Source organism: Peromyscus leucopus, chromosome 15 (genome assembly GCF_004664715.2).
Source record: "Peromyscus leucopus breed LL Stock chromosome 15, UCI_PerLeu_2.1, whole genome shotgun sequence".
NCBI classification, from domain to species: Eukaryota; Metazoa; Chordata; class Mammalia; order Rodentia; family Cricetidae; genus Peromyscus; species Peromyscus leucopus.
In genome coordinates this window covers 58,729,755-58,756,630 of record NC_051076.1, presented here as the reverse complement: position 1 = coordinate 58,756,630, position 26,876 = coordinate 58,729,755, and the positions used below count along the sequence as shown (strand labels likewise).

The 26,876-nt window shown below is 40.3% G+C and overlaps 1 protein-coding gene across 2 annotated transcripts in view; it reads left to right on the top strand.

Moving 5' to 3' along the window:
• Thsd7b (thrombospondin type 1 domain containing 7B) overlaps window positions 1–26,876 on the top strand; it is an 848,740-nt gene that overhangs the window by 809,205 nt on the left and 12,659 nt on the right. For both annotated transcript variants that reach the window (XM_028874962.2, XM_028874961.2), the window contains 5 exons: window positions 15,460–15,605; window positions 21,793–21,952; window positions 23,138–23,311; window positions 23,414–23,509; window positions 25,755–25,837. In XM_028874962.2, coding sequence (XP_028730795.1) covers window positions 15,460–15,605; window positions 21,793–21,952; window positions 23,138–23,311; window positions 23,414–23,509; window positions 25,755–25,837 — 659 coding nt within the window. The remainder of the gene's footprint in view (window positions 1–15,459; window positions 15,606–21,792; window positions 21,953–23,137; window positions 23,312–23,413; window positions 23,510–25,754; window positions 25,838–26,876) is intronic.

The window sequence follows — 26,876 nt, the reverse complement described above, 5'->3', positions numbered from 1 at the left end:
ATCAGACCATGCTTTGTACCCTCTTGGCATGTTCCCTCGCAGAGAGCATCTCACCATCACTACTGCTGCTTCCTGATCGTCATGTCCATCCTTCCCCAGGGGCCATTGTCACCCTTGTTTGGATCCTTCATGAGCTCATCTCCTCTGTCCCAATGCAGCATCCTAAATGGGCTGTGGGAAGAATTTCAGTTGTCTTTTGTCCTTATCCAGTTGATTCTAGACCATAAGAAGTAAAACTCAAAGGGAAGAAGAGTTTGCAGCCTGGACCATGAGCCTAAAGGCAGCCAGTCCCTGCCACTGCCTAAGTAATGAAGTTCTTTGGTCTCCACACCCAAGTCTAACAGGTGGAGACAGAAAACACATTTCTTGCTATTTTTCCTAAAAAGCCTAACTGTGCCACTGTAACAAGCCATTGAGAACTAACAGCTCATCATGTCGCCCCGACACGTCACCTTTGCATGTAGAACTCCAAAGCAAATGCTTAGTGTTAAAATGTCACTTTACATTTTCAAGCAGTTCTGCTAATGCTGAGGACTAATCACACCGCAATTGTCTACTAGAAACCCGCAAACAAAACCTCCCAAACCTGAGCCCCACTGTTGGGAAAGTCTAGGTAGTTATAGCTTTGGCCTAAATTCAACGTTCCAAAATCCATAGAATAATAAACAAAGACAAAGGATTCACGTTTTCAGAAGAAAGGCTATTTTCTGAACAGAAGCCATACAAGTATGTAACCAGTGAGTCAGCCACTCAAGCTAATTTTTCATAAATGGGATAACTTCTTGTGGGGGTGTCATTTCTTAAACCTTTAGACATCTTTATGTTCTAAACTGCTAGATGTAAAAAATACAGCTTAAAAACTTTCCACAATCCTGACATATGAAAAACGTCCCAGTAATCAAAATGCAGATGTGTTCAATCATTCCTCGGGTCATGAGAAAAAATTTTGAAAAGCTAATGCCTAACTATCTTGGTATCTCATGATGTCCCCTCCGACTGTCCAGGTGAGGAATAAATTACATCATGTATATTACTCAGTAGACACATTCTGAATGAGCAGCATCCTACCAAGAGCTTGGGCTAAAACTGCATGGAACAGATAAGATCTCAGGGCAAAGTAGAAGAACTTCATAAAGCCAGGATCCCACTGCAAAGATGAGTGATGAGACCAACACAGGAATTAGGAATTCTCAGTGATATGGTAAAACTAAAATGGATGGAACATTACAAGAATCTGTCAGGAGAGAACAGCGAGGGTGATGTGGAGGAGTTGGTACTCTGCCAACGTTGAATGGCCAGGGTGTGCCACCGCCCTGAAGACTAGAGATACCATCACAAGAACGCTTAACACTGAATCTCACAAGCACTTTTGACAACCTTTGTGTTAAAGGCTTTAGGTTACAACCTATGAGCAGAAATATGAAGATCAGTATTATTCCATTTACATATACTTGAACCTGGTCTCAATTTGATAGACAAGTAATGAGTAAATAGCACAGTCCATGGAGGAATTGTATATGTGTCTATTGGCTTTCTAAGCACCTTCTTTCAGACTGGGTGGAAAGAATCGTGTAACAGTGGCACCCCACCAGCCCCAGTCTTCCACATTTCAGCCTTCCTGCTCCGACCTAGGGGCATCATTCCTCCTTGTTTCCAAACTGTGAAAATTCTGTATTTAAGTCATGCCTCAGCCTGGAAACAATAAACAAGCAGTACCCATCAAATGCAGCCCTGCACGGCACAAACTTTTTCCTGAAGCTAGAAAGGTTACATGCTATCACTGGGAAACATCTGCAGATACGCCTGTCTCCGCTCAGCCGTGTGCCAGTGTCTGCCTTCTGTATGAACCACTCTTCTGTCCTGCTGATTGTGGCCAGGGGACAGAGAGGTAGGATGAGATAAAGTGTGCATAGTCACATTAAAGAGGGTGAGGGAGTTACCTGAGAGTCAGCCTTCAGCCCCTGCAGCTTCGGGCTGACAGCTGTATCAAACGTAGAAATTCACACAATTACCTCTGTTTGTGAATTCACCGAGTTGCTGGCCCAGTGAGCCATGCTTCGCCATCAAACCCACAGAATGTCATTGATCTGAGGGAAAGTTTGAAATGGATTCTGACTCCATCTTCCAAGCTTGTGAACGGCCTCTTTAGCGCCCACCTGGAGCTTGTCATATAATTTTTAATTGTGTTAAAGATTTCAAGGTCAGAACGGTTTGAATCCAGTTTCTTTCAGGTTAGAGAGAGGCTGATTCTCGGCTTCACTGGGGGATCTTTTGAGATAGAGCTCCAAGATCAAAGCTAGTAATAGAAGAGCTTAATATTTGGATTAATCGTGTTCTCTTTCTACTGAGCTTTCATCAGCTCAGTGGAATGTAGAACTCCCTATATTTAGCATATCATGAATTATTCATAATTATCACTTAACCAATAAGACTCTAAAAATGTTATTAATTCCAGACTATGATTCTTTTGCTATTTAATAGTTTTTATCATTCAGTGTACATGAGTTGATATTATTTTGCTATAGTATGCAATCCAAAAGGCTTCCTGTATTTCCCAGATTGTATGTAATTTTTCCGTCTATTCTAGACCTTAATGGAAAAAACACTAATTTTGTATGAGCTCCAAAGCATGAGAACTTTTCTTATTTTCTTTTCTTTTTTTTTTTTTTTAATGCTTCAAGATGTCAAGGCAAATCAGTAGTCTTTACTTTGATATTTGCATAAAATTTGACTGGTGTGGAATTCTTGACTGGGCACAAAACTAATAGTTATAACAATTCAAACTCATTTACTCTATGGAATAATTGGTTCTTATGACAGGAGGTCAGAAAACTACAAAATAGAATGGAAAAAAACTGGGCACAAAGGCCCAGAACCTTGGCCTCAGAACCTGCTTTTCCAATGGCAAATTTTAGAGCTTTGGAATGCTAACTTGTCTTTTGTGGGAGTTCATGCCATTTTATTCTATAAAATGAAGCTATATCAGAGTAGTAGTTTGTTGTTTTTTTTTTTAAATATCCATTGGTCAAGAACACAATTATCAATGTCAGACATGTCTTAGTAATTTTTTCACAATGGCTGTATGATGTGTGCTCTGAATTTGCAATGAGATAACAGGCAGCCACATAACCAGCACAGAGGCACAGTGTGTCAGTTGCAGAGGCTGCATTTGAACCTGGGTGCAGATGGCTCCAAGACCCTTTTCTCTGCTAGTAGCCCTTTGCATGTGATATTCTGTATTCACCTCCTGTGCATATGATCCTGGTTTGATGCTGTACCACTTTATAAAAATTCTTGTAATCCACACATACATTCCAGAATAAGCAGGGGAAATCAATCTAAGCTTGGAACATAGGCACATTAGTGCCCTAAGAAATAGGAGGAGGGTTGGATATGATCAAAACGCATTATATGAAATTCTCAAAGAATTAATAATTCTTTTAAAAAGAAAGAAATCCCTTTGAATGTAGCCTCTTAAATATTATGTAATGCCTCACCTATCTACTAGGATAATAGCTATTCATATTATAGACAGAAAATTAATGACCCTGGTTTTTTTTTGTTTTTTTTGTTTTTTTTAAGAAAAGAATGGACAGAGTATAGCTCCAAGGTTTCTAAAACCATTTTCTGTGACCCTTTCAGCTTGGATGCTGTGGGATCTCTTCATTTCAGAACTGACACTGTTTATGTGTATTACAGCACCATGCCGATTGTCACGGGTGCTTAGTAGAATTGCTGTGATGATTGAGAACTGAATGGTAGGTAAGCAGTTAAACAAGATGTAGACAGTCTACCACAGAAAGCCTAGTGCTCCTATAGCCAAGCAGGACTTAAAGGTACTAATCATCTTCCTTTCAAAGACCTCTTCTGATACTGTGGTTCTCTTGACCTCTAAGTGGTCTTGTTACTTTCTCCAGCAACTAGCCTCTCTCAACATATGGTCCTGGCTGAGACCAAAGTCATCTGGACTCCAGCAGCCTCAGCGGTCTTTATCTTGCCTGAGTTGGATGTTCTCTAGGATGAAAGATGTCTGGGACCTTGAAGCAATTTTCAGATGACCCAAGGAATCCCTGTAGAGAACAAGCCTGTGGGGCTCCAGACCTGAGTGAAGACTCATTCCCATATCCTTCATCTCTAACAAAGCCCAGGGTAGGGCCAAGAGCGGGCATTAAATCACTGCTCAGCACGATAATCTCTCCACCTTGTCAGACATTAGTCCTGATCCCAAATTCTTCTTCAGCAATGTCCACACTTAAAATTAAAGTAAAAACTGTGGGTGGTATTTGTTAAAAGCACAGCTTCAATCATATTACAGTACATGTCTATCTGCCTGAAATGGAGTGTTTCATATGCAATGAAACTGTACTTACTGTTCTTGATGACTTATTAGGATGAGTTCATAAAACAAGAGCTTTCATGGGAGAAAAGGGCATGGCTATGTTACTATCAATTACTTTTGCTAAAGGAAAATATGAAGTATATGAATTAAGATGACAAATTGATAGGAATGCAGAGGACATGGCTAAATACAATACAGAACTTTCTCAAAAGACCTAGCAACTGAATTCTAGCACCCAACACCCATGACAAGGGCTAGATAAGTTTTACTGGAAAGCACATGCTTTTGGACTAAACCATATGTTTAGTACTAACTGTGATTCTGAGAAAATCATGTAATGTCTCTATGCTTCCATTAATTGTGTCTTAAATAAGATTAGTAACAGGTGTGTCCCCAGACTGCGGTCCTGTAGAAGGGATTTGTTTGGTAAGTTGATGGAATACAGATTGGAGAGTTATGGTGAAGGGGACCAGAGTCAGAACAAGGAAGACAAAGGAGCTGAGCAAGAACAGGCATACCATCCCTGCATGAAAACACAAGGTAGCCACCCAAATGACCCAGCCTTCCCTCAATAGTAAGGAGTGCTTTTCCAGTGATGCACTTCTCAGGAAAATGTCTTAACTACAGAGAAACACAATTAAAGTTAACAAGGTAAACATGATTGTCTATCTGCTTCTTTCTTATTTATCTTACCTGCTAGGGTTCTTACTGAGCAATAGTAAATAAGCAGGCACCAAAAATAAGAATAAATCTATAGAGGAAGAAAGTAGAAAATGGAAATACTTTATTCAATAATCTACTTTTTGGTTCCCATCAATAAAGACCAGTGTCGCCGGGCGGTGGTGGCGCACGCCTTTAATCCCAGCACTTGGGAGGCAGAGGCAGGAGGATCTCTGTGAGTTCGAGGCCAGCCTGGTCTCCAAAGTGAGTTCCAGGAAAGGCGCAAAGCTACACAGAGAAACCCTGTCTCAAAAAAAAAAAAAAAAAAAAAAAAAAAAAAAAAAAAAAAAAAAAGACCAGAGTTAGCCTGATTTTCATGTCACAGTCCCCTATTCCGAGTAATAATTGACCAACTCCTTAGAGATCTGTTTCTGGATGGCCGTTCCAAACCAATAATTACAGCATATGGCTAAGAGAATTGGATTTATATTAAAAAAGAAATGATGCCTTATTGGAAAATGAGACAAAAATAGAAATACTCACAAGCACGTTAGAAGGCCCAGGTCACTTCACGTTCTTTTGCTGCTGTAGTACTGTATCTCCATGACTGCATGCTCAGCACACAGGCATCCATCAGCACAGTCACGTGGGTTGCTCAGGTGTTTCCTGAAATGAACAGTTGGAGATCACTCAGTGCTCCTTTTGTTATTCTCATGTTTTCTATCCATCAACCCTTACATATACATACACTATTCCCCATTTTTATTTTCTTTCTTTTTTAAATATTTTTGTTTTATAATTAACTTAATTTCGCATATCAGCCATGGATTCCCCTGTCCTCCCTCCTCCTTCCTCCCACCCCCCCCCGCCCTCCTCCCCAATCCACCCCCATTTCCACTTCCTCCAAGGCAAGGTCTCCCTGGGGAGTCAGTCCAGCTTGGTAGACTCAGCCAGGCAGGTCCCCTCCTGCCTACACCAAGGCTGAGCAAAGTGTCCTAGCATAGGCCCCAGGCTCCTTGAATCATATCAAAACCAGTTATCCAAAACAGCTAACTCGGCAACTCTGTGTTGGGCCCCAAAAGAATTCTTATTTGAAGCTTGTTGCAGAAAAGGGCACAGTGGCTGCTGAGACCTGGCTGTGCAATCAGAATGGTTGCTGTATTTTTTTTTCTCTGTTTGTGACAATTTTTAAGAAAGAAATCTTTATATTCATTTCATTTCTGTGTAAATTCTGACAAGTATTTAGTTAACTTTGAGATCTTTAGAATGTGCTTTAAATGCCTCACAAGTACCTTGTCAGTGTGGCCGTCTTATGCAGTTTGAGGACTGCTGAGTTCAAAGGGAATGTGAGCTGGGCAGATGCATACTTCAAATCTGTATACAAGTACCAGGATTGGTCTGTCTCTGTTTGGGGTTTAGTTTTTGTAACTAGTATTATATGCCTTATGTATATCTACAGGTCTTGCCATGCAATCTTTTTTTTCCTTCCTAGTAAATAACTACTGCTAATGTGGTAGCAAGTCCAGTACCACTGTTGTCGATAATGATGTCTTAGTGTTCCCAGAAGGAAAGAAAACAGCTCAGAGAGGTAAACTGCTGGCTAACAGCAACCATGGTACTTTAGGTCCATCCTAACTTTTTTGTTTTGCAGGAAGAACCTGAACAAAGAAAAATCAGCCCCTTCCCTTCATCTCATAGATGTTAGTTACTAGATATATGGTCCACACTCATCACCAAACCCAGGTTCCCCGGGATGTCTAAAGTCTTCTCTTGTGCTTATATTAAGAAACATAAATCCAAGCAAGAGAAGGCAAGAACATGCCCAAGGAAATTCCTCCTTCTCACATTGAAAGCCTGGGATACATATGGCAGCACCCTTTCCTGTCACCCAGAAAACAGAAGAAACCCAGGCCAGAACATAAGGAGTATGGCAGGTTATGAATTTCATAGCTGTGTACACTCCATAAGCAACAAGATACAGGAGGTGACAGGAAGCATGATTTGTAAATTCATCACAGACCTGTTTGAAGGCTAGTTCTTAGAACTGATATAAAACAATATTACTGAAAACATACATACAAGTTACATTGTACAGACTTACCGAGTTATATTTGTGAATATATGTGTATACCTATATACATATATGCAAAATTGGTAAAAAAGAAGACTTGAATTTGAAAGAGAACAAAGAAAGGTATATGGAAAGGTTTGAAGGGAGGAAAAAGAAGAGAGAAATGTTGTAATTGTATTATCTCAAAATTTCAAGATGTAAACATTTTAACAAGTATTCGGTATATTTTGGACACCCCCCATAAGATGTTCATATACAGTGTGAGATATATCTAGCTCATTCTCATCATCTGAATGTTCCACACCCAAATCTTCTTGATGTGGGTCTCTAGGACTCTATATGCTACATAACATTAGGATACTCATGAGCTTATAAAGCCATCCACCTTCCCACAGGCTTCCTCTGTCAGCATACTATTCTACCATTGCTCAGGGGATGTGCTAATCAATCACTAAGTGCAGGTGGAATGGGGACACTCAGCAAAGGAATTATAAAAGGGACTGGTCTTCACACTGAGGAGTCAAAGGAGGCCAAGGCATGGAGAGTTACTGAAAGATCAAAGACTTTATGATTGTGCTACAAGTACCAGTCATAGAAAATGGATTTTCATAGTATAATCAGGAACTTATGTAAGAAACCTTCATGGCTGATTTATTCTTTATCCTGATGGTGAGCACACACTCATAATTATGATCTGTATGGCACTCAACATTGGATAAACTCAGTTACAGACTTCTAAGTTCCAGAAAAAGAATCCCATTTAAACATTTTTAGTACTTATTAAAAATAATTTCATTCCCATTTAAAAGAGGCTCACTTATAAATGACATTTTCCCCAACCTGAATTATCCTCAGATAATAAGGCCCTTCCGTATTCTTAGTTTTATTTTACAGGACAGGAAATTCGTGCTCCGAGGACTCAAATTACTTTCATACAGTCACATCATTTTCTAGCTGTTAATTTGAAAGAACTGTTTCCAACTATGGATGACTGGTGCCAAGCCCAGGCCTCTTTCTACTGTTCCTTGGCTGTTTTTAAAATCTTCCTTCCTCCATCCCCATTATGATTTTTTTAATTCCTGTAGTTTGACCATATCTTCCACACTTTCCCTCCCCGCAAAAAAAAATTCATAATCACAAACCAGGTTGTCCAGACTTCTTTTGCTTGTGGCCTCTGATAGAATAGTCGTTGATAGGAGATACTTGCTAGGCTGAGGGTTCCATCCAGTCTGAAATGGATCCTGAGAGCCCTGGATCACTGTTATGGCAGGATCAAGCCCACATCATGGTATCATCTGCATTTCATTCTGCTCCTTTTTTAATTTGAAAGTTCAGAATTGGTGAGTCTTTAATCATAGGGATACATTGGCTATTTGATATAAGCAAAATATCCTTGACTTGAAAAGGTGACATAAATGGAATCTGTAGGCACTCCAAGTCCATTCACACTTTCATGTCTTCGCTGGAAGTATTCATGTTGAACCTTAAACAACCTTGAATAACAAGGAGTTTTAAATAAAGATTTATTGTATGCTACTTGCTAGTGACAGGCACATTTGAAGATCTTATCTTTGTATCTCAAGAGCAAAAGATAGGGTAAGCCCTATGGATGTGCTCTCAATGACTGCTCTTAAAGGTTTCATTGTTTGAACAATAACATCATCATTGTTTATAATAATTTTACTAATTCTTTGAGAATTTCATACAATGTGTTTTGTCATTCTCACCCCTTCATCCCCATAATGCCTCCCAACCCACCTCTACCTCCTCATCACATCTTCGCCATACCTACCAATCCACTCCCACCTCCTACCCCTCCCAATTTCATATCCTTTTATTTTACTTTAAACTCACAAGAACAACTGGGCTGCATGGTGAGGCTATGTTTCCCTGCATGGTGAGGACATGGTTCCCTACCAGGCAACAGACCCTTAAAGGAAACTAACTCTCCCTCCCCTAGAAGCCATCTGTAAGACAATTTGCTAAATAGTCTTACCAATAAAAAACCCCAGAGCCAGATATTGAGGTGAAAACTGAGAGATCAGAAAAGCAAAAAAAAAAAAAAAAAAAAAAAAAAAGCCAGCCATGTTCTTACCACTAGGAAATCCTCAGCCAAGAGAAGTTGCTTCCTGTATACTCACACCTATATACCTTAGTGTGCTCTGCCATCCTACGTCCTTTCTCCACCCAGCTTCATCACTTCCTCTTTCTGCCCAGTTCTATCACTTCCTGTCTGTGCAGATTTCCAAACCTCTATGGTTAACTAGTGCTGGGAATAAAGGCATGTGCCACCATGCCTGGCTCTGTTTCCAGTGTGGCCTTAAACTCACAGAGACCCAGACAGATCCCTACTTCCCACGTGACAGGATTAAAGGCATGTGCTACTAGTGCCTGACTTCTATGTTTAATATAGTGGTTGGCTTTTTCCTCTGATCCCCAGATAAGCTTTATTGGGGTGCACAAATAAAATATCACCACATTTCCCCTTTTTTGTCTAAAATAAAAAAAAGTTATAACTAATATAAAAAATATAAAAAACTATGTACAATAACTATATACAATATATACAGGCACTAAATACATCAACAATGTCTAGTCCATTTGCAACTGAAAAATTCAGTGAAAATATTCTATTATCTATCCTATTTTGCTGAGTCCAAAATGTACCTAATTCACTTTCTATCCTAACTTGTATTACCAACCAAAAACATTCTTTTGATGTCTTTCAAACTTATATACTTTACACCTCTTTAGTGGGTTTCTTTTCTGAATTTTTTAATAAGGAAAACTTTAACTATCTAAACTTCAACTCCCTCAGAGACCCAAGAAGGAAATAAATAATGTTACCTAGTTAAACAGGAAGTGCAAACAAACAACTTCCAAAAAAAGTGAGTTATAGTAGAAACAGCTGACTGCCTAGACAGTCACCTGAGGTTTCTCTGCAACATTGGGGCACCCAACTTTGGCCTACAGGATTAGCATATCTGACAGACTCATCTGTGAAGCAGGATTTTCTAAAGGGCCTTCCTACCTTGTCTTGGTAAGAATCAGCAGTTTTTTCTTTTGTGTCCTGCTTGTCCATTTTAGACAGCATACTGTCAGCAGTTGAGGCAAGGCACTTTCTTGCCCAGTAGCTAACTTTTGCAACAGTGAAAGTAAACTCCACATGGAGTTTCTTCAATGCCTATTATTTTCTTTTAAGTATATTGGTGCTGCCAGGAGGAGACATTTCTCATTGTCATAAAAAAAGAAAAAAATTCTGTTATTAAAACATCTTAAATACCATATCCTGTAGATCTCTGATGTGTTTGAAGATGACCTGTCTATCTAAAGTATATTGCTGCTTGACCTTGAAAACATACCTAATATGACTACAGGTTCAATTGTAATGACTAACTACTAACCTGCATTTCTTTATTATCCTAAATAGTTGGTAATAACTTTCAAGGACTAGAAAACTGCATTAGATTGTTAAATGAACTGTATAGGCACAATGCCTTGAACAAGATTAGCAACATATGTACAATATTTTTAACAAAATCAATCTCAAATTTGTATCAATATACATAATTTGTATACAATTTACAAAAATCCAGTCCAATGTAAAATATTTAAAACTAGTAGTTGCCTTTTAAAAGTAGATCCAATAATTTGTTTATCATATTTTTTATTTATCATATCCATGTTCTTTTTTTCAGAGTGGATTCAATAATCTACCCTTTATTCTATGATTTCTATATCATTTTTTTCAGAGTAGATTCAATATCTGCCTCTTATCTATATCCTCATTTTTTCTTCCAAACAAGAACCCTGAATCTAATTTCCTCTGTTATTCTAGATTTTTGAAAGTTGCTTAAATGCACTTCCTATTTACTTAGGTAATATTATATCCTTCTGGGGTTTTGATGTATTTAAAGACTAGATAGTTATAATTATAGTTTTCCTTACTCATGATAAAAGATGAAATAGATATGAAACTTTACACTCACAATATAGGATTGATAGAATATTTCCTTTAATTTTGCCAAATACAAATAGACTAGATATTATAACTGTAATTCTTGCTTGGTAACTATTTGTTATATATAATCTTACTATATTAAAGTTAAAACCATCCTTTTTGATTAAATAGAAAAGGAGAAGTGCTGTGGGATATCTTTCTGTATGTTGTGAATATATGTTGTTCCCATTGGTTAATAAATAAACTGCTTTGGCCTATGGCAAGGCAGCTTAGAGGCAGGCAGGAAATCCAAGGAGAGAGACAGAAAAGAGAAAGGTGGAATCTAGGAAGACACCAGCCGCCACCAGGAGAAGCAAGATGTGAAAGTACTGGTAAGCCATGGCCATGTGGCAAAATATAGATTAATAGAAATGGGTTAAGTTATAAGAGCTAGCTAGCAAGAAGCCTGCCATAGGCCAAACAGTTGATAATTAATATTAAGACTCTAAATGATTATTAAGAGACCTTGGGGCTGGGGCAAGGGATTGGTACTGAAGGAACTCAGGACTGGAGAAACTTTCTGGCTGAAGCCATCTAGATCTCCGTAGTTTAGGGGTGCTCAGGAGTCCCTTCCCCTACCTGATAGGATGTTGATTGGCTTATTCTTGTACAGGCCACCTCTGCTGTTCTGAGTTAATGAACACAGAGGTCACATCATGTCCAGGAGACATTGTTTTGCTCTGATGCTCCTTAACCTCTGGCTGTTGTGATCTTCTTAACCCTTTTCTTTAATATCTGTGAACCACATGGAAGGGTGTGATATAGATGTCTCATTTGTGGCTGAGCATTCCACCCACTTTTATTCCATGCATTTGGATCAGTTGGGAGTTTCAGCATTAACCATTATCTATGTGACATGTTCACCAATGAGGCGTGAGGGACACACTAGTCTATAGGTAAGGAGATATGAATTTACTATGTCCACTTAGAAGAATAATCTGGGCCTGAGAGCTCCCCAACGATGAGTTCTTGGCAAGAATTCCAGTGTGAGGTCTATGTTTTCCTCCTGTGAAGTGGACCTGAAACCCAATCAGAAAATGGTTGGGAACGCCCTGTGACATTTCATGTCACCGTTGTATGCAGGGAACATCTTGCATTGCAGGTCATCATTATAGTTCACAGTGCTCTGGGTTGAGTAAGACTGTTGGTGACTTTTTTTCCTACTCCCCCTGCAAACTCCTGGTACTACGAAAACTAACCACAAGGAGGAAACTTCCTCATCATTCCCAATTCATTTTCTCCATGTCCTATAGTCAGCACATGCAGTGTCTTCAGCAATGGGACGTTTTCATCAGGCTCCAGTAGACAACTAAGAAAAGTCTGTGTGATTTGCAGTTCTCTGGGACTTTCTTTTCTTTCTTTCTTTTTTGGTTTTTTGAGACAGGGTTTCTCCTTGTAGTTTTTGGTGCCTGTTTTGGATCTCACTCTGTAGACCAGGCTGGCCTTGAACTCACAGAGATCTGCCTGGCTATGCCTCCCGAGTGCTGGGATTAAAGGATGAGCCACCTCCATCCGGCCTCTGGGACATTCTTAACCAATAACTCAATAGAAGGAATCCCACATCTGTCACTGAACATTTTATTTGGCAACCTAGGGTTCTGGGAGGAACATTATCCCCAGTGTAAGTTAATGCCAATTAAGCACTTTTATATGAATACAAATACATTGTGCATGTGTGTGTGTGTGTGTGTGTGTGTGTGTGTGTGTGTGTGAGAGAGAGAGAGAGAGAGAGAGAGAGAGAGAGAGAGAGAGAGAGAGAGAGAGAGAGAAGAGAAGCTAAGTATTGAGTTTCCGTATGGCTTTTTCAGACATCCTTTGTGTTAGTTATTCCCTAACTCTTCCTCTGCCGTACTCCCCCATCTAAGTTTCCTCCCTGTTATTTCTCCTTTTCCATTCATATCACCTGTAACATCATAACTTTTTCTTTTGAACTTATTAGATTTCCTCCACTTACATCTACAACAGAAAATATCTGTCACTTGAATGGAAGTAAATAAAATGATTCTAAAGTATTGGCCATCAACACACCATCAAGTTGAGAACAAACTCAGAGTTATTTGGTCATAATAAAATGCAGTCTTTTTATCATTACATTGTAAATATAATTACAAAACCAAAAATAATGTAGCAATGATGTATTAGGTAATATGTACTTTGGCCAATAAAATAGACAGAAAATTTAAACTTGAGGAGTTGTTGATCAAAACTTCATATGAAATCTTGAGCAAAATATATTCATAGGCTATAGACAGCATTTTATGAATGATAATATATTGAACTATAATTTGATTTTAATGGTTCTCGGAAATGTCCAAATGCATACTCAGGAGCTCTGTGCTCAAGATGCATCATGATTCAGCAACCCCATATTGTCACAAATAAATTCCATTGTCAGAAGTTCCTTTGATGTCTCCCACGAACATCCTCTATAGGTAGCTCTCCTAACTTCTTGCAGTTTTAACCCAACAGCATGGTTGAAGCATCCTAGGTATGACTCTCATTCCCCACATGACTAATGTTTAACTTTAGATAACAGGCCTAAGTGCTTTGGGATTTATTTTCTTGCCTGTAATACAGACAAATAATAGACTTTTCTCCAGGATTGCTCTATTATGTGAGCCAGTACATATAAGTTGTTTAGAATATTGTCAAGCACATGGTACCACTTCAATAAGTGCTTTGATGGTATATTATCTATCATACATTTTAGATGATTTAATGTAATGTAGATATTTTATAAAAATATGAAATAAACACATAACCAGTTAGGGGATTTTCAGAGACACTGTCTTTTTGTGAGAACACAAGGTTTCACACATGCTAGGAAGGTGCTCTACCACTGAGCTCTACTTCCACCCCCCTCAATTAATACTCTCTTCAATTAGTACTTAATGTACAGAGAGTATAATATTAGCAGCAGGACTCACCCACCAAAGAATTTAGATTCTCAGGAGCTTTCTGTTTTTGTTTTGTTTTGTTTCAAGTTTCTCCAAACAGAGAGTATTTGATCACTAAAGTCTGTGGTAGTATTCTGAATGGCAACTAGAGACCTGGCCCTATGGAAGTATGTTACCTTAGGCTTAAGTGAATGCTATGAAAACATCATTCTATCTCTCTTTGGTTATACATGTAGAGTCTTTCACATCTACAAAAAGAATCCAGAATGTTCTCTAGATCTTCTCTTCCTCACCACTGTTCTAGCCTTGTGGCCACTGTCAGGTCCTCAGATTAGCTTCATACCCTGCAATTTGAGACGTCTCTTGCCACACTGTACACAGCATTCTCCTCATAGCACACCTGCTCAGAGATCTTGTTTCAAGTTCAACTTTTCAAGAAAACCATCTCTGAGCCTTTCTAGCATGGGGCATGGGAGGTGGGTATGCTTCAATGCATACTCCCAGAAAGCTCTGCCTTTCTTTAACATGTGCAAAATACATGAACATAGTTCACTTTGTAACAAAGAAATTACATCATATGCATAAATAAGATAAATTACATAACAATAATTAAATGAAATTTATCTCATACTCATCAATAAGAAAAACCAGCAATGAGGGGGCCATGAAAAGAGAAGACGATTCAACTGAATACCTTGGGTGACTCCATCCACTGTCCCATTGAGAGGGACACTGGGAGGTGAAGAGACTGTCGTTTTCTCTGCCACGCATTAACCCACCCTTTTACTTCACTGTGGCATGGAGTGCCTCTTTGAATATATGGTTTTTGAGTGCCATTGGTTCCTCTACACAAGCCAACCTATAATGTTTTCCTTATGCTCAGTAAAGGAAGAAATGGGCCCACAGTCACTAGGAAAACTGGTCTTATTGAGCTAACTGGGGAGAACTGTAAGAAGCTTGGGAGTGACCATCCTGTGGAATGTCTTAGAATAATGGCTTGTGTGGCATTTGCCTCGTTATTTCAGACCCTAAAACTCACAGCTTTCTCTATTTGTGTTTAATATTTGTACCCCCATTGAAGGCAGAATATATATATATATATATATTATATATATATATATATATATATATATATATAACAATTTTATCACTATAGCTAGTACATAGCAAGAAGCCTAGATCACAATAAAGCTTAATAATATTTGATAAGGAAATTAGCATTATTGCAGTCACAAAATCAGCCTGTTTGACAGAGATACCAAGTTCAGACCTGAAGACTGATGTAGAAGATGGAGATAACTTCAGATCTTTTGAAACATCAATATTGAGATAGTTTACGTCTCTCTCATCATCTAAATTGAAATGGCAGAAACCAAAGAGTGCGAGGGGCAGGACAGTGTTCATTGTCATAGAATGAAGACTGGCAACAATTCTTCCCTCCATTTCTGAGCCAAACTTTAACCAACAATTGGCACCTCTCTTGTTATTTTAGGTCGAATGAGCCGGACTCGATTTATCACTATGCCAACCCAAGGAGAAGGACGGCAATGCCCCACAGAGCTCATCCAGCAGAAACCCTGCCCAGTGGTACCCTGCTATAGCTGGGTCCTTGGCAACTGGTCTGCATGTAAATTGGAGGTAGGTCATGCAATGACACTTAGAGAATGCTTCTCAGTGTGTGCAAAGCACTTGTCTCGTCCAATACAGTGATTGAATAAATTACACAGCACCAGGTTCTGGGCACCTGTTATTTTTAACACAATGGAGAACATGAAAAAATGCAAGCAAGTGAGTTAGTTTCCCACAGAGTTATACTGCTAAGAAAGTAAACAGCCATTCATTAGGCACTGATTATAACAAGCGGGTCACAGAACTGCCGATCTCTTTGGCAACCTCAAGAATTCTATGTTGTTGGTTTTGGTTTTTTTTTTCTTTGCTTGCTGGGAATATCAAATCATTGTTTAATTAAGCAAAACCCTGACTCTGGAAATGCACGGCTTGCTTTGGATTGTGTCTCTTAAAAGTTAACTTTTGGCTTTGACAATGCCTTGCTTATGGGCAGAAGATGAAAAGTGGATGAAAGCTACATTCTAACTTTATTACATGAACCAAGGTTACTACCCTTTCCTTAATAATTACTTTTTTATTGGGCTGAGATATAAATGCCTGGTGACATTATTGCGTGTCACGGACACTGAGCTTGTGTTTGATCAGCGAAGATCTTCCGCTGCTTGCTCTCGCTGGCTTCTGGCTTGAGAAAAGGTGCATTGATTTCCTTTATGTCTGCCTTTCAGTAGTTTCTCCTACAGTCCCTATTTGGAAGCATATTTTAATTAGGCAACAATAATTCTGATTACACATTAAGCAATCTTCAGAGTATTCTTGTAAAGATGTTTGGTGCCCCTGTCAGGATGGCTGTGTTGAGCGGCTTTGTAATAGTGCAGAAAATTAAATGCCCGTGTATCTTTATAGGTCTCAGAGGAACAAAATTATGTGGCACATGTGTTCAGTACACCTTTTTGCTGTTGTTGTTGTTTTGTGGAGATAAGGTGGACATGCTGACTGATGAATTCAGAAATAACCTAACAGCTCTAAGCAGTCAACCTCGTCTACTTGTCTAAAGTTCTCTCTGAAGTCTTCGGGAATTGGAAGTGCTACCTGAAATGAGGAAGAAGGACCAAATAGTCCCCCTTTATAATTATGACAACTGTGGCATGGTAGACAGGGAGTTGAAGGAGCCGTTACATGATGGGGTAAGGGAGAGGAAAGTTAACAAACACAGAAAGTGAAGGGTGAGAAGGAGGGAGATGCTGAGGGACGGAGGATGGCTATGCTCCAGGTCTTTCCCAACATGCACTCCTCCTCTGCCTTTGCACCTTCCCTTTTCCTTCTCAGGTACCAGCAGCCTTTTCACCTTTGATAGACAAGTCCAGCAGCTTGTCTCACGGGATCACGTTGGGCAAATGCCCAATGGAATCTGTTGCTGTCATGGCGCTCCTGCCAGAACCATAGGGACAAAGATGGGCAGTGACCAGGGTCTGTGACTAGGTAGGTGGAGGTTGGTGGCTTTCCTCATGAAGCACTACTTTAGAGGCTGAAGGGACCCAGGGGACAGGAGTTGGATTTTCCTCAGGAAACAGCAAAGCTGTGTCAGATTCTGGACAGAGTGAGTCCCACCCACCAGCACTCGATGTCCTCATCAGGACAGGAAGAGACTTACTCTACTCAAATCTCTCAAAAACAGTCCGTGGTTCACTTTTATGCTTGGGTACCTACCTCCACAAGGGCAGTCAATGTTCCTGATGATGAGTTCGAAGTGGATTTGAAGCTGGTTAAAGACCCTGCAATCACAAACTCTTGGCTGCCACATTCCCCCACCTAGTGGATAAAGTCAGTCACTCAAAAGCAAGACGGCTCAAAAGAAAAGACAAAAATAAAGCAGAAGCATGGAAAAAAAGAGCTGTGACGAAACCTGGACTGGCTGTCGTGAGGCCCAGATGCATCTAGCTTTCCTGAAGTCTGCTAATTCTTTGTGAAGTAAATATTTGGGATCTTTTCACTAAGTGTCATGTCTTAAAAGTACAGCTAAGCTTTTTGGCATTGCTGATGAAAACACATACAGGCCTTCCACACAAAGGAATACCAAGTCTTCCCAATGCTTCCCTGCTACTCCTGTCCTGCTCATGCTCTAACCCATCAGGTGCCTGCTGCTGATGGTGGCAGTAGCACATCACTGGCTGCTTGACTTCAGGAAGTGTCAGGCAATAATGACGGAGGCTTGCGAATGGCACTGTGGATGTGACAAGTTTGCCTCTAATGTTTTTAGAAAGACATTAACAGAAAAAAAGATGTGTTCACCTTCATAAACCCTGCCAGCCCTATGCAAGTTCCTCAGCCACTCATGTCTGTCTATTCATGAAGAGTTGAGATTCTGGCATCTAGCAACCACAATGTGGCTCACGGTTCTGGGAAGTTGCACTTCTTTACCAATTATCTAAGCACTCCAAGCTTCATTTTTCTTGCCTAGCTTATGAGAGTCTCAATAGGTTGACTCTTGGGTGCCCTCCCCCTCACTTCCAATACCTTCAGAAGCTCTAGTCCTTTATAGAAAATGCTATAGTATTTGCATATAACCTACATTCTTCTTTGCCTTTATACGTTAGTATTTCTTGATTAATTATAGTGCTAATTATTAGGATGTAAATGGTATGCAAACATTCATTATATGACATAAAGAGTAATGACAAGGGGAAAAACCTATGCATGTTTAATCAAAGTATTTTTTTACAAAAATTTTAATCTTCAGTTGATCCAGTCTGAAGTTGGAGAACATTCACTCTTACAACTATTTTTTAGATAACTTACATGAAATGCTTAGCACAGAAGCTCACATAAATAAAGAGCTCAATGAATTGCATTTGCTTCTACAAGTTTGATTGAAACTATAGTTCTGTTTATTAGTGTCATCTGTCTGTTCACATCTGGTGGAGGTGAAAATTCAGTGTAAATGAAACCTCACTCAGGATCAAGGCAGTGAGGGTGGATGAGGAAATGCTCCCTGTTTGCCAGCTTGCTGTAAGGACCTTGGGTCTGCCTTCTGACTGGAGTTCATAAATTCTGTATAAAAGCATGCCTGATTCATGAATGGATTTGTCAGTCTGATGCTGATTTCTCTTCATGTGGGCACTGTCCTTAAAAGTATAACAGATTAAGGATGAATGTGGGCTGATCCCAGGATACACAATAGGAGCCTATCACTGTTTGTCTTGGTTTTTAAGATGATCCCCATTGCAGGCTCGTTTTCTACACTGCTACACAAGCTGCCTGATGGAATGTCAAAAGGGACTCTCATCGATTCATGCTGTCAGTTGAAGGTATCAGGACTTTCAAACCCCACATCCACTGGGGCATCTTTAGACTCATCTCCAAGTACACGAAGTCCTTATACTCATCAGCAAAAACTGCACCTAGAAAAATCAGCAAAGCCATCATCTGGATACTAAGTTATGAAGGAGCACTCCCCACAAGAAAGAAAATTCAGTTTGTTCTTGTTATTTTCCAGTTTAGGCAGTGAATTTTTATTACACATTTGTTTTAATTGTTATACTGTAGATTGATTTTTAAACTTCTTTTTCCCAGAGATGCATTTAGGCCTAAAGTTATGGTACTCTTCATGACTAAATGATAGTCCTGGAATGATCCACCCTCTGCTGTGGTGTGCCTGGACTCTTCATGACTCTTATGTTGAAGACTGGCTGCTAATATAAGAGAAAAATGTCATCAGGAGGAAGGGTCTGGAAGGTTCCACCCTCATGATGGAAGGCCCAAGGCACCTGCCCTTTTGCCCCCAGGACATGTGGAAGTCCCATCTAGAGGGAGCCCCCTACTGACACTTTAATATTGAACATCTCAGACTCCCTTGAGGAGTGCGTGTCCATCACTTATAAATTACTCAATAGAAGGTATTTTAGTATAGTAGCATGAACAAACTGAGAAACTATCCTAAATAAACCAACTATAATTTCTATTAATTTTTTTCTAAGAAAGTGTGTGGTGTCTGGAGCACAAATCTTAAAAGGTTTTATTAATAATAAAAAAAAAAACACAGAAACCAGATATTGAGGTGAACACTGAAAGATCAGCGAAACAGAACAAGCCACAGCAAACCTCGCCTCACCATTTCCTCAGCTAATCTTATTTCCTCAAACTGGAAACCTCTGTGTCCTCATCTGAATGGATCTCAGCTGAACTGCTGCTAAAAGTCTAAAAGCTTAACCAACTTAGTTCCTGGTCCTCACACTTTATATACCTTTCTGCTTCCTGCCATCACTTCCTGGGATTAAAGGGACACATGGGTGTCCCATTTGTGTACTGCCTCAGGATCCTTATGTTTTAAACTTCTAAAATCTGGAATCTGGGTTCACCCAAACTGAATGTTTCATTTTTTGCCAGTTGATCTCCTTGCAATTTTTTTTTGCTCTTTTTTTTTGGGGGGGGGGGTCTTATCTTGCATGACAGATACATTCCAAGATCTCTAGAGGATCTAGAGGATGGATATATTCCATCGTGTGCTTCAGAATGGCATGCAATTAAACACCTAAGTTGTTTGTTTCTAGAATTTCCCATTTGATGATTTTCAGGTCACAGTTAGTTGTAGCTGACTTGAAACCTCACTACTGAATTTCTTAGTCTTGTCTTGCCTTGTGTAGAGAGCTCCCAAGCTGGTGGTCTGTGCCATCTTACTTCTCTAGCAGCCCTCCACATGCTCCCTTGATGCCCAGAAGCTTGTACCATTGTACTTGGCTAGCACCAGCTGGCTTGTGAGTAGACAGAACACCTACGCTATGCCCAGGGTCAATATCTTAACCGCTTTAACTGACACTTTTGTCCTTTTGCACTCCTGATTCTGCAAGACCTGCCTACAGCATTTCCAAGATCCAGACAGTGCAATATCTGTCCTCTGTAGACAGGAAGGACCAAGAAAGAGATAAAACCCAAGTTTCTAGTGTAGAGTTACCAGACTGTCATCTAATGAGGAGATAGTCTCTATCTAGCTATCTAATCTATCTATCCACCCACCCATCCATCCACCCACCCATCCATCCATCCATCCATCCATCCATCCATCCATCTATCTATCTATCTATCTATCTATCTATCTATCTATCTATCTCTACAGATGGACACAGAGTGGCCACAACAGCAAAGGGGAATAGAAAACTAGCTCTCTACTAGCTTTTGGACTTAGTTGACACAAATTCAACCTGGTTATGTAGGAAAATCGACACCCGAATGCATGCTGATCAGTGAGAATAGGATCAAAAGAGTTTCTGGCATTATAAATGCCTCCCCCCACCCCTGCCCTCTGTCCTTTATGGGTGGTACCAAGGCATGGGATGGCACATCTAGAAGATATTATGAGCAACCAAGACATACTTGCAGTTGTTTTTAGCACTGGGTCCAGTGTGTAATTCACTGCCCGGCTTTCCCTCCTTTCTCCTCAGTTCTGTCTGATCCTCTTCACTGGCATCCTGGCTCAGCACCTCCTTAACATCAAAGCTTTGCCTCCAGCTCTGCTTCCTAGGTATACGAGAGGAAATGTAACTGTCAGATGAAGTCATCCAAATTTCCAAAGGACTTCTTTTTGAAATACAAACACCTAACTAAAATCCTGGTGAAGAGACCCATCTCATGAGTAATGTCCATCAGCAGACAGTTGAGCTCAGTGCCCACCAAGCCTTTCAATTCTACCTTTCTGTGTCTGTGGGGCGCTGTATGAATTCCCCTCTGTGTCCAGCTTCCTGGGTGACACTAGCATGAAACATCCTCAAAGAGTATTACTCAGTACAGTAGGCAAACCAGGAAAACCACTTCAAACAGCAATGGAGAAAAATCAAGAGTTTTATTTGCATCCCAACCTGATCCTTGTGAGAAAGGATCAACTTCTGCAAAGGGAAAAAATGGGAAAAATAAAAGAGACATTCATACCCCAGGACTATGCATGTTCTCTGGGAGGTGATTATAAATAAGACTATGTTCTCACGTACATGGAGACAAATTATTCAGGTTTTCTCATTTTGTCAATTCTTCCCAAGTCCCAGAATGAATGATCTTATTCTGGAGGCAAAAATTCTAAAGCACTCGTCTGTGTTTCTATATCACTTTCCCTATCAACCCCAGAAGTTCAGTGACGCTTTATTATTGTCAACCATTGAGAAGGAATTCCAAAGAGAAGGAAGCTGCTGTGTGTCATTGGGGTTTCCTTGGGGACCGGACCTCTGAGATTCTATCTGGCTAATTTGGAGAGCATCCTTTCTTCTCTCAGGGTGGAGATTGTGGGGAAGGCGTGCAGGTGCGCAGCTTTTCCTGCGTAGTCCACAACGGCTCAATATCCCACACAGCTGTCCGCGTGGAGGATGCCCTGTGTGGAGAAGTCCCCTTCCAAGAAGGAACCCTGAAGCAGCTGTGCTCTGTGCCTTGCCCAGGTGTGTAGTTCCCCTAATGAGCAGCACCCCACCCCAACGATGATGATCTTGTTTTGTTTTTATTTACACTGTTTTTTTTTCCTTTGAAAAGTTCTATCGTGTCAATATTGAATTATTTATGGGATTTCATGCATTTGAATTATGGGGTATGGTAACGTTTTAAAAGACAGAGAGCAAGAAAAAAAAAAGAAAAAAGCAGTACTAGTTTTAGAAACAAAACCTAAGCTAGGATCTCATTTCCTGGGCCTCACTGACCAGTGGATTTGGCGTCTAGAAAACAGGCAGATCGAGCAATGTCTCCACATTGCCCAGCACTCAGAATGCTGACTGGACTGAGCAGCCTGAGTGACAGACAGCATGGCGGGAGGGAGGCAGGCAAGAAGCTCGTCAGTTCAGCGTAAACAGTCAGGTTCTGTGGAGATGTGAAGGTCATCACTAGAAACATAAAATGATTATTTTACTTTAATACTAATGATGCAATTTAGCTCGCACTGAATATTTTAAGGTTTTGCAATATTTCCTTACAATACAGTATGTGTATGTGTATACATATGTGCATTTACATGTTACATATGCACATACATATTTAAGTATACATCATTCATATGTCAATGTTTATATTTAAGTTATGTGCCATATGTCTACTCCATATGTTTACATTTACAAATAAATATGCCTATGCATAATGCATTTAAGTAAATATTCTTTAGGCAAAAATATCTTATTTCAATGACCTACTTGTAATTTTTCATGGTTTCTATGCATATCCATTTTGCAGTGGTATGCTGATCCTGGGAAACTAAGTCATTATATTCTTTACATCTCCCTTTTAAAGTTTTTTCTATGTTTCTTTTATTGGAAATAGTTTTTATACTATTGGCATTTCCCCTCCCCCAGATCCTTCCCACCTCCCCCCTAAAACAGCCATGTTACACTCTAGTTGCAACGACCGACTTGAAGCAGAGTTATGGCAATCTAATTTTTGCCCTCTTTTGCTTAACTAGATTAAGCTATAAATTATTTCACCAATAATAGCACTTTCAGACTGAAACTCTGCCAATGTCTGGACCTGCGCATGCCCCTTTACTTCCACCCCATGCCCCCTTGTATGCCCCATCTCTGTCACTGATGTCTGGTTCCTGTTTTCACAATGTTTCTCCTCCTCTGCACTATGTGACTACCCAGGAGACTGCCACATAACCCCATGGTCAGAGTGGAGCCAGTGTGAGTTAACCTGCATTGATGGGAGAAGCCTGGAGACCACAGGCCGCCAATCCAGGTCAAGGACATTCATAATCCAGTCTTTCGAGAATCAAGACAGCTGCCCCCAGCAGGTTCTAGAAACACGACCTTGCACGGGTAAGGAGGTCACTTTTTCCGTGCTTCTGCTCAGATGCATTGAGGCTTGTTCTGTGGGTAAGAGAGATGTAATAGACTTACTGTTTTCACACTTCCTTGCAGGTGGCAAATGCTATCACTACGCATGGAAAGTGAGCCTTTGGAACAATAATGAACGGACTGTGTGGTGCCAGCGTTCCGATGGCCTGAATGTCACAGGTATCCCTTACTAGGACTCATGTGGAGCCTTCAAAAAGGTCTCACAGTGTGCTTCTGTTGAGGAATTCGCTTACAAATTGAAGCAAGGTTGAAGAGCAGGTGGTTTAGATGGCCTTCCTGGAAGGTTTTCATTAGGCCTCACCCCCAGTTTTGGAATCAACAATTCTATGTAAAGACTCATAGAGCATGTAAGCCAAACAGATCGGTGGAAGCACAACAAAGTAGTCCTAAATGTACGGTCTCAGATGAATCTGAGGGAGACGCATGCTAGTTTAAAATGGCAGGCTCTAAAGTGTTGAAGCCTGTGCCATCAGTGAGGACACTCAGAGGAGCCCATTGAGCATCAATTCTCCCCCACAGGTCCACCCGTCTCTTCTCTGAGGCTGAAATTAGCCGAGTTGATAAACATACCATTTTCAAATTGAAATGTTTTGGCATCAATGATGCAAAGAAAAACATGTAGATGTTATGGATGCTCATGTTTACCCACTGCAGGCTGATTTTGAATGTTTTCCTGGTTAGGGCAATTACTTAACGCCTAAAAATAGTCTGAAGGAAAGATTCCTTACTCTTAAAAGAGGGTACAATTTGATTGTACAAATGGTTTTCTCAATAATTTTAAAGATTTTTTGATGTCTACTTGTCAAAGCAAATTAAATCGACATTGATTTTACTTTAGTTCTGCAGCTGACAAACAGCTTATGCAAGGCTGGGAGAAGTCTGCGGCAGCAGGAGAATCATAGCCCCTTCCTTAGCCTGCTTACATGCCTTTACATTATTGGTATCAGCCCCTAGTACAATCATACAATAATTTATATTGAGCTACTTTTCCATTTTGTACACTGATAAAACTAAGTCCTCTATAAGCAGGCCTATCCAGGAACCAAAAAGAGGCCTCCTACTCCACTGTGGGCTGAAAGCTTACACAGTGGTGAGGGCTGTGTTGGCACAGTGGACCTTCTCAGTGCCTGGCATGAGGCCATCAGACAAGTGAGCTTAGGCCATTGGCACCACCCGATAAGTACAACTAGAGCCTAGCTTCATTCTTAAAGCTTCAAAGCCATGTCCTGTAATGGGTGGGAGTTGGAGAATCCACCCTGGAGACCACAAATTTGAGGACTGAATGCCCTGTCCCCAGACATGAGGGTGAAATGGACAGGTGCTATGTGGCCATTGCCACCGACATCCACATGACCAGTTTCAACTCCAGGCGCTGCCTCTGGATGGCAGTAGGTTTTCAGTTTTGTTTTGTTTTTAACTTTGGCATCTGTTTCTCTCTCTCTCTCTCTCTCTCTCTCTCTCTCTCTCTCTCTCTCTCTCTTATTTTTTTTTTCTGAACAATAGTAACAATGTGGCAGCGCCATTCCCAGGAAATGCCTAGGCCTGGTCCTCCCTCTCTAGCCTCGAGCTGAAGCTTTTTTTGCTAGCTGCCACACCACAAAGTGTAATTGGTTGACAATTATTGCACTGCAAAGACTATACATTCGACTGACGTCATATGAATACAGTTTAAACACTGCCCTTACATGCCTCAGCTTCTCAATCTACTTATCTCAAAACGTATTTCATGTCTATTCCCACTTTGAATCAAGGGAAGGCAAAATCAGGGCAGTACACGGGTGGGTTTTAGACACACCTCCCTCCTTCCTTTAACTCAGATATTTACATAACCCTGCATCAGCAATTACAGACCCACGAGTGCTGTGTGGAGCATTGGACTGGTCACTCTAGACTTCATGCATTGCTTCCGTACACATGCCGAGGGGGAGGTCCGTATGCAGCTGTGTATACTCATTAGGCCTGGTTCTTACCAAATCCTCTCCACGGTGCTGAGCAATGTGACCCACAGAGCAACAGTGACGTTCTTTTACTTGGCTTTTGGAAACAGCCTAGTTAGTGCCATGCTGGGTCAGCCAGGAACTGGAGAAATATGTACATGGAATGAGTCTCTAAGCAGCTGTGTTTGCTGCTCTTGATCTGAACTAGAGATCTCATCAATTCTTTTACTGATCCGGGTGCTCACAGGCCTTGCCCTCAATTATAGACACATGATAGACTCTTGATGCCAACGAACATGGAAAAACTCTGTAAATGCCTCATTTTAAACACATCCTAGGGTGATTAATAAGCTAGGCGTGTAGCATATGGCTGACATATACATTTAAGCCATGAAGGGGGAATAGCAAACTTTTAAATATGATTATCAGAGACAAATCTGCAAATAACAGTGATATTTCCTTTGTAGGCGGTTGCTCCCCTCAGGCACGCCCTACTGCTATTCGGCAATGCATTCCAGCTTGTAGAAAACCGTTCTCCTACTGCACACAGGTGAGTCACATGCTGGGTTCCCCTACAGGCATTATAATTTCAGCATTACAGGCAGTGAGGTGTGCGGGTCGGCTACAGCCGGCAGCAATTTTGCGTGCCTACATCGCCATCTAGAGGCAGTTGAAGGGAGAACAACAATCGCCAAGACTGAAGTTCACCAAATCTGCCCTTCAGCTGTCTAATTTATGCTCCATCTACCAATAACTGTTTTAGTTGATGTACGCATTCTATTTTTAACCTTTCATGCAGCTGAGCTGTTTTGAAATATGTACATACTGTTTATATTCGATAAAAATTATCTGGTAAAATTTGTTACCCTGCAATGTTCATAGAGTGAGTAAAGTTTTAGTTTGCTAAAAGTAGGTTAAACATATGACCATGGCTTTAAAAAAAAAATGTGTGTGGGGGGGGGTGCGCTCGCACACATGTGCATGAAGATATTTGCTTGGGTTTTTTATGCAGGATTTTTGTTCTGTCCCCCATCCCTTCCACATACTTCTGCTTGGGAACTGATATAAAATATGCAGTACATTGTAATTAGTGGGTCTTCCTGGTTGCAATGCATATGTAGTATTTTAAAGCTCTGTTGCATATCTTAAAGAGACAGGTTTCTTCCTTCAGTGGGTGTATCCTGAAAAGCAATGCAATGAAAGTAATTTAGGCATTCAATCATATTTTATGACTCGTCTACTTCAAGACAGGCTAATTCTTTACCACAGAAAAGGTATGGGTAGGATTGAAAAAAATAGAAACAAAAAAAGAAGAAATAAATTCATTTAGGCTGACAATGTTTGCAAAATATAAGTTGCCTTTACCCACCTTTATTCATGTTAATAAAGCATAAATAACTATTCCTTAAACCCTTGGCACATACAATTAACTAGATACAGCCCTTCTCTCAGACTAACAGTAGAGATTCATCTTGTAAAGATGTCTTAATAACACCACCATGTGACAATGTCCATCAACTGAAAATCCATGGCATTATTATATCTTTGTCCTGCACTGAACTGTGGGCAGTCACAGTGCTTGGTTCTCT